The sequence below is a fragment of the Lichenostomus cassidix genome, chromosome Z, assembly GCF_008360975.1.
Source record: "Lichenostomus cassidix isolate B80296 chromosome Z, HeHo_3.0, whole genome shotgun sequence".
Classification (NCBI taxonomy): Eukaryota; Metazoa; Chordata; class Aves; order Passeriformes; family Meliphagidae; genus Lichenostomus; species Lichenostomus cassidix.
This window is the reverse complement of record NC_139511.1, coordinates 74062983-74071603: the sequence shown is the minus strand read 5'-3', so window position 1 is coordinate 74071603 and position 8621 is coordinate 74062983. Positions and strand designations below refer to the sequence as shown.

At 51.9% G+C, this 8621-nt stretch overlaps 1 protein-coding gene across 4 annotated transcripts in view; it reads left to right on the top strand.

Moving 5' to 3' along the window:
- The first annotated feature begins 3211 nt into the window (after positions 1 to 3211).
- Positions 3212 to 8621, top strand: part of MYO5B (myosin VB) — a 145691-nt gene continuing 140281 nt past the window's right edge. For all 4 annotated transcript variants that reach the window (XM_085043256.1, XM_085043253.1, XM_085043255.1 and 1 more), the window contains exon 1: positions 3212 to 3385. In XM_085043256.1, coding sequence (XP_084899382.1) covers positions 3359 to 3385 — 27 coding nt within the window. In that variant the 5' untranslated portion in view covers positions 3212 to 3358. The remainder of the gene's footprint in view (positions 3386 to 8621) is intronic.

Sequence of the window (8621 nt, the reverse complement as noted above, 5' to 3'; positions counted from 1 at the left end):
GGTCAGAGCTATCAAACATTTATAGAGTGTCTGAGCTCCTGCTCCTGGAGGCAAATTTCCTCTGCAATGAACATGAGGTCTGCACAAGATTAAAAGATCAGACTGGAAGAAGTTTGCCTTCAGCAGGAGTGAATTCCCATGGGATAACGGGCAACTAAACTCTTCTGAGAGAAAACTGTTGGCTGATGAGCGTGTTGCTGGGGCTGAGCCCTTTGCTGCCAAGTGCTTTGTAGCATTCAGGTTGGTCCAGAAGAACTGGTGAGGCTGGGTGGGTCAGAGCCTCCTTGAGAGGCACCTTCTCGCTGCCCATCACAGTCAGGTGAGCAACGCAGTACGAATAATATTTTTTCTGTCAAGACTGAAGGGTTTCCTTAATCGTGTTGATTTCCATTTTCTTCCAGCTCTTTGGATGTCCTTGCAGTAAACTGGGCAAATAGGGCACCAAGAACGTCCTTCAGAGCCTGGTCGTGCCTTTGTCTGCCTCGGGCAGCACTCACATTACACTTCTGACTTACAGATCACCAGGAGTAACGAGCAAAACGGATCTGAAGCTGTGGCTTGCAGGTGCTGGGAACCTCAGGAGCGTTTGCTGCTGCTGCTGAGTGTGGCATTTCCTGCCCCAGTGAGCAATCCTTCAGGCAAACCATCTATTAAACCCTGAGCACAGGGACACAGCTGGTGAGGGAAGCAGCCTAGCCCACGGCTGGGTGAGCTCGCTCTGCACCTCTCTGAGCCACACAGAGACGGAACCACTGGCATTTAACAACCTGGCAGTTACAGCATCCTCACTTAGACACGTACTAGAGCTCTGCAAAATATTCCTCCCTGTATTTTTTAATTAAATTTGTCGCGGTGACAGAGGAAGAGCAGAGGTGTGGAGCATGTGGGTGACTTACCTGTGGCAGGGCTGGGAATGCCAATCCCTGATCACATCATCCCAGACTCACCCCAGGGTTTGAATGTCAGCACCTCCCAAGGCCGTAAGACTTTTCTACATGCACCCATCTGCTCACAAGGGCTTTTATTCTGACCCTGGGGCTTTCCCATGGTGATGTTTTTGGCCACTCACAAGATGATGATCTCTGGAGAGGTTCCTGGTGCCCCGTGGCATGGTGCTGGCTTGGTCCCTGCTCCCTGGGGCTGGGCTGCAGGGCTTTGGACAGAGTCAGTTCTATTTGCAGGAATGTTAATTATTCATTAGTTTAACACCTGGAATAATTTGTCATTACTTTAACCCGGGTAGGAACACTTGCTGCAGAAACAGCTAGTGCAACCATCCCAGGGTACTGTGACACTGCCAGACCCAAGGATTGTGCCCTGATGTAGCACGTGGTGACTTCTGCATGGCCCAGGAGGAGCAAAATCCAGATTCAAGTTCTCTGGGACATCTTTGCATGCAAAAATACAGGACCTGGGGTTGTAGTGTCATTAGAACACAGAGACAAGGCCAGAACCTTAAAGTCCAACCCATCCTGTGCTTGCAAAGAATCCACTGGCTCTGCTTTGGGGGGAAAAACCCCTGGTATTTAGTTAATTTTTACCTCAAGATGCCTTCCACATGAATGCAAGAGGGGACGCCATAAACTGCTATTTAATAGCCCGTGCTTGTTAAATTTGATCAACACAAGTTTTCATTCACAAATAGAAAGAAGTGTCTATCTTCTGGAGGAGACAATTTCCAGCAACTCAGCAGCTAGCATGTACTTCAGGGATTCTGTATGTATTTTGGGGTTTTTAGTTTCTGAGTTTAATTAAAGTTTTAGATTAATGGAGAATCACATGTGACACCAGCTGGTATTTCATGGGAACGGCTGTGTTTTGCCTCTGGGCTATCACTGCTACCCTGGATTCACTGAAAGCTTTGCTTCTAATTGCACCAGTGCTCCATGTTTTCTTTCTGCAGTTGATTTAATGAAATGAGAGGAGCAAGTTTTGTTTGCCTGACAAAGCTATCTCGGAAGCTTTGCAGAGATTATGCTGTCAAATTTTCCCAGGGTAATTTCTAGACATGGTGCAGCTTTTTCTCCCATTCTTTCCTCTTTCCCAGACCTCCCCCAGAGCCACCTGCAATTTTTTGTTTGTTTCATCAAGGATATCAGAGCTGGAAAAGAGAGGTATTTGCAACGCTGGCTGTCCTTCCACCAAATCAGCACTTCTCCCTGCCAGGTTCTGGGGTGGAAAAGGGAAAATAGGACAGAGGGGAGAGTTTTATCCCCCAGGGGACAAGAAACAGAGTGTGAGATGCCACCAGTGATCACTTTGAGGAGCGGCTGTGGGTGCTCTGTGAGTGGCACAGCCTGAAACCACAGGAGAAGGGATCCCAGGGACACAGTAAACAACTGTGACAGAGAACAGGATCCGCTGAGTGTGGTTTCTGCCTGCTTAGTTAAAATGCAAAATACCTTGAATGATAAAGAATAGCAAGTGCTTAATTAGGAATGCTTTGCATTTCACTCTCCTTCTCAGACTCTAAAAGTGCCGTATAAGCATGAATTGCAGAACAGGGTGCTCCCGTGGGATGGAGGGAAGCAGCATGGCCACAGATTGACAGGCTGGGATCAATTTTTGGCTGTTGCTGCGGAAGTTGCAATTCCTGCCATAGGTGTAGGAGTGACACACAAGCAGCGCCCAGGAGCAGTGGTGCTGATGGGACCCCAAACCCACCTGCAAGCAGGAGAAGACAGAGAAAAACCTATCCCTGGCACATTCCTTGAGTGGATTTCCAGTGGGTTCATGAGGGCGACGCTCTTGTCGCGGGGAACAGGTGTGTCCTGGCAAGGGACACCCCAGTGATGCTGCTCCTCGCACCCCAAAGTGTGCGTGATCCCGAGGCTGGTGGGGAATGGAAGACCTGCAAACCACCGAGGGGCACCGGCTTGGGGCTTAAGTACTCTTCTGTGACAAAGGAAGATGGATAATAGGTAAAAAAAGCCCCAAACCCAACACCAACCTATGCTGCCGGGGGGGACCCTGCCCGGGGGGCGCCGGAGCCGGGCGGGATGCTGAGGACCGCCGGGGAAGCGGCCGGGAAGAAAAAAAAAATATTAAAAAGAGGTTTTTTTTTTTTTCTGAAAAAGAAATAATAATAAAAGCCGAGCCGAAGGCAACCGAAGAGAGCCGAGGCGAGCCGCCCCATACCTGAGCGGGGCGCGGCGGAGGCGGAGCGGCGCTGCCTCCTCCTCCTCCTTCTTCTCCTCCTCCTGCTGCTGCTGTCGCTCCCTTCTCTTCCCGTGCCCGCACTCGGCCGGCCGCGGCGAGAGTAAAGGTCGGAGCGTCCGTGTGTTCGTGTGTCCGTGCGGCGGTCGGTCCGGCCGCCCGCTGCCCCCATGCCCCGCGCCTAGTGCCGCCCGCCCCGGCCATGTCCGCCGCGCAGCTCTACACCAAGGTGAGCGGGGAGGGGGCGCGGGGGCTCCGCGGGTGCCTCTCGGTGTGCCGTCGGTCCCGGCAGGAGGCTGTTTCCCAGCCTGGGAGGAGCCCCGCAACTTTCCCCGCACCCGCCGGGACGGCGGCCGCAGGTGCGCGGGATGCGGAGGGGACATCCCCGGCGTCCCCCCGCGGGTCCCTGTCGCCTCCTGGTTCCCCGGCGTCACCCACCCGGGTGCTCTGCGGTGGAGGGTGAACTTCGCCCGTGGGTCGCGGTGGTGGCGGCGGTGGCCTCGCCCTCCGTGCGCTCCGTCACCTGCGCGGCCAAAACACTCAGCCTCCCCACATCCCCCTGGAATAATTCTTCCCTGCTGTATTCCTAAACCACGGGGGTGGAGGGGGAGGAAGATGCAGTCCCTAGAATCACAGAATCGCAGGGTGAGTGCCGTAACTCGCCGAAACGCTCCCGGGGTGTCCGGTTTCCAGAGTCCTTTTTGTTCCGCCACTCCTGGATGTGATCCCTTGGCAGGGGTGCGATGGGACGCACCCGCTTCCTCATGGCAGCCGGGGAAGGTGACATGGCTGGTGGCCTGGCTGAGCGCTGCGCTCCGACGGGCCCGACGCTTCCCCGAGCGGAGCTCTGCTCTTAAAAAGTGATCGTGATGGTAATCAGGGGCTCAGGTGCTGAGTTCTAAACAGAGCCTGAGGTCTGGACAAGAAAATCACTGTTTCCACTCTGGTTTTAATAATTTTTTTTTTTTGTTACTTTGTGTCTGTGGGATACTTGGGTATTCGCAGTCCTCGGCCAAACCAGGCTGTGGGTGCTTCCCATTCAGTTCGGGGCTTTCTTTCCCTCTTCCCAGGGAGAGGTTTGTGTCCGGAGAGATCTTTGCCGATTGACTTGTCCCGATGAAAGAGCTCCTCGCAGGCAGCGGGGGATGCGCCTGGCTTGGCGCTCTCTCGGATGTGGAGAGAGCCCGTCTCCCTGTGCTCTGCATCTTCCCGGGGATCCAGGGAATGTGCTCTGTCAAAGCCATCAATAACGCTGGGCAGGGGCTCATCGGGAGAAGTGCTTGGCTTCAGACAAGGTTTAGCTGTGTAGAGTGTCAGCATCATCTGTTGTAATAATGAGAATTTTAGTGTTTTAGATTCTTCCTGTGACCGTGGTCAGCTCATGAAGGTGCTGCCAGATTGGCACCAGGGACCACTTTTTGTCTCCTGGGCTTAACTTTGCCGCAGATTTCTGCTTCTGTAACTCATTTTGGCAACAGCTTTTTTATGTAATGCTGGGGGGTGCCACGCATTTTTTTCTTTGGCTGTCACTATGAAAGGGATGGATGATGAATGGTGGATCTGGCGGCTCCTCCTTTGAACCTGTGGGGATTGCAGAAGCCCCGCTGGACCAAGCTGGGCTGTCTGTGAGCAGGATGACCTCCATCCTTCTCAGGAGCATTTTAAAAGCAAAGCTTGGAAAATCTTTTTCCCCAGGAAAATCCAGAGAGGAGCAGAAGTAAAGCTGTGGCTAAACTGCTCCGCTGTGCCTACCACAGCATCTCTTAGGATGAGTGCATGGATGTGATGGCAAGCATCCCTGGGAGGAGGGAGGTTGGCTCCAAGTGCTGTGTTATCCCTATTTATGGGCTGATTAAATCAACCTGGTTAATTGATTTTTAACTTGGTGACCAGATAATTAACCTGTGGTGTCTTTTTTATGCTGCCTTGGTTTGTGTTCCTGTTGATGTGTTGAACAGGTGTAAGGTGCCTCCTGGGGTGTTGCTTGGGATCCTGTTGCTGTACAGGGACTTTCTGATGAGGAAGTGGTGGGGATTTGGTGGCAACCTGTGTGTGTTGTTAATTTTAGACTTATTTTTAATAACAACAGAGTTCTCGGTGAGAGCAGGTGTTTCAGCACTGGCCCTTCTGCTGTTGCAGGTCATTTTTGCAGGAACATTCCAGGGATGCAGCTGGTTTTTCAGGTGGTGGGGCCACGGGCTGGAGCTTACAGGGGTTGCCTGTGCAGCTGAGTCACGGTGAAATTTAGGACTGTCCTGCTGGGCTGTCTGCTGCATGGGGCCTGTGTGCCAGCTTTGGCCTTTGAAGCAGCAGGAAAAATGTTTCCTCTGACTTTGAGAATACAAGGAAAAGACCAAAGAAGGCTTAAAAAGCACCACAAACCCAACAGCCTTGAGGTGGTGAGCCTGGTGGTGCAGGCTGGTGGATATCTCCAGGTGAGGGGGATGTGTAGGTCTGTGGTGCTAAGGAAGGTCCTGTGCTCCCCTGCACATCAGCTCTGTGCTGGAGGTGACTTCCCAGGAGCACAGGTGGAGCCTGCTGGGTCACCTTCCTGTCAGGGCTGGGTGAGGCTGTTTGAGGGGTGCAGAGGAAGGGGAGGTGGATGATCCAGAGTCAATACAGCTGTCTTGCTGAGAGCCTATTGATCCCACGTGTGGTGTTGCATTAGCACAGCCACAACTGTACCTTCCTCTGAGTCATTCCTCCTGCTGGAGCCAGGGTGAGAGGAACTGCTGGGGAGGCACTTTTGGGCATCCAGGTGGGAATTCTTAGCTCTCCTTCCTGCTGAACTGCGATGGGAGCTGATGTGTGTTGTGTAGAGAGCCCTGAACTCCATGTGGTGCTTGCAGAAGGTTTTCTAAGACCTTGTGGGGATACATAGTAGTAGTTGGTGCACAAGTTCATCATCATGCTGATGACTTTGGTGTGTTAGACTGGGCATTGCCCTGGGGAGCACTTACGCACCAGAGGAACCCATCCTGGGAGCACCAGCAGCTGTGAGCTCCTGCTGCAGGCTTTCTCCATGGGATGCCTCGCTGTGCTGCTTTTAAGATCAGGGCTGACTGGTGTTTAATAGGCCCCATCAAACAGGATAATTAATAGCTGTGCCTAATTATGGGCGTGAGAGTAGTTCCAGGACTTCCTCAACATTCAAGCATGTAGGACTCCACTCTGGTGAAGAGTTATGGATAGACCATTGGAATACTCTTCTCACTCCAGTGCTTTGCCTGGAGACTCTGGGGTTATCTGGCTGTGGATTTATTTTGTGGCAGAATCAAACAGGGGTTTGGTTTGGGTCCCAGCAGAAGAGGAGCTCTGTGGCAGAGGATGCAGACCTAGTTCTGGAGCTGCTGGCCCCAGCCTGTGCAAGAGGAATAGGGCAGGTGGTGGCATCAAGGATTCCAGCCTGCAGAAACCTCTTCCAGATGGAGAACTAGAGGAACTTTGCCTAATCTGTGCCTTGCCCAAGAAACATCCCTCAAAGTCTGCTTGGGCTGGCCCTGCTCCTGCCATGTCCCTGATGTGCCCAGCTGCAGCACTGCCCAGACAAACTGGTTACTGCTGGGCAGGGGAGCTTCTCAAATCCTCTTTACCTGCAGCAGGAGGCCAAGGCAGAGTGTGCAGAGCCCTCTCCTTCCTTTCCAGACAGAGCCTTCCAGAGATACCAGTTACTGGTGCAGCTGGAACACAGCCCAGGTGGCTGCAGTACAGCCCTGAGAGACTGTGCAGGGGCTGGTGTGACCCTACAGTGGGATAACTCCCTGTGGGCTAGTGTGACCCTACAGTGGGATAACTCCTTGTGGGCTAGTGTGACCCTACAGTGGGATAACTCCTTGTGGGCTAGTGTGACCCTACAGTGGGATAACTCTTTGTGGGCTAGTGTGACCCTACAGTGGGATAACTCCCTGTGGGCTGGTGTGACCCTAGAGTGGGATAACTCCTTGTGGGCTAGTGTGACCCTAGAGTGGGATAACTCCTTGTGGGCTAGTGTGACCCTACAGTGGGATAACTCCCTGTGGGCTAGTGTGACCCTACAGTGGGATAACTCCCTGTGGGCTAGTGTGACCCTACAGTGGGATAACTCCCCATGGGCCAGTGTGACCCTACAGTGGGATAACTCCTTGTGGGCTAGTGTGACCCTACAGTGGGATAACTCCCTGTGGGCTAGTGTGACTCTACAGTGGGATAACTCCTGTGGGCTAGTGTGACTCTACAGTGGGATAACTCCCCGTAGGCCAGTGTGACCCTACAGTGGGATAACTCCCTGTGGGCTAGTGTGACCCTACAGTGGGATAACTCCCTGTGGGCTAGTGTGACCCTACAGTGGGATAACTCCCCATAGGCCAGCGTGACCCTAAAATGGGATAGCGGGATGCTCTGCTCCCTGGGCTGGGTGCTGGGCAGGAGGGATGGATGAGGACATTGCCCATGGAAGGTGCCATCTCCAGCGGCGGGGCTGATTTGCAGCACTAAACCAGAAATTAGAGTTGTTTGCATGGCTGGCCTTTTTTGTGTTGTAAGGTGAAGCTCTTCGTATGACAAAAACAACTGTAATTGCTTTGGCTTCTGGATGTTCTGCTCTCTTAAAGGTGCTTCTTAAAAGATGTTAATTATCTTGTAAGTATAGCCTCTGAACCTCATGCAAAGTGGTGCTTCTGCCAGGCTGAGGAATAAGCTGTGTCTTTCTGCTCCTGGGGTGTTGTGCAGCTCGAGATATGCTCTTCAGAAGGTTTCCAAGCTCTGGGTAAATAAGAAACCAGGGTATTTATTTTTCATATTATTTTTTTCCCTCCCATTGTGCAAAGTGGCTGCTATTTGCCAAGAATTTTCTTACAGACGATGGAACTTAATGCATTTAAAAATCCTCTTCTAATGGCTAGTGTTGGGTATAGAAAACTCTCTGGTTTTCACTTAAAGTTGTATTAAATGAAATAGCTGGAATGAATTGATGGTTTCTGACCCTAGGGGAGAAACTTTTCAAAAGTGCATAAATGCTGCCAGTGTGATCACACACTGATTGAGTCAATGAATTGGCATAAAGCTTCTGGCATAAAACCTTCTGAAAATTATTTATCCTGCAAGGCTCAGGAAGGATTCTTCCTTAGCATGTGCCTGTGTGCTGGTTTGGGGCTGAGGAGCAGCTGGGAAGGAGAGAGAAGATTTTCTGTGGATTGTGCAGAACAAATTTTTGGGAGTGTCTTCTTATTTCTGGGAGTGTTTGGGGTTCAGTCCCAGGACATTCACAGGATGCTGCAGAGCTCCTGAACTCCTTTTGCCATTGCAGCTCCTGTTAGGAAAAGCAGGTTATAGGTGAGGGTTTTTTGTCTTTTTTTCTTCTTTATTTTAGATTATGAGAAACGTCTGGGTCATGCCACAAAGGGCAGGGACAGCTCGGAGGCCACGCTGGGATTTTTATTTAAGGATGGGGCTGTCTTGCTGAGGGGGCTGGGTCCATCAGCATCCCT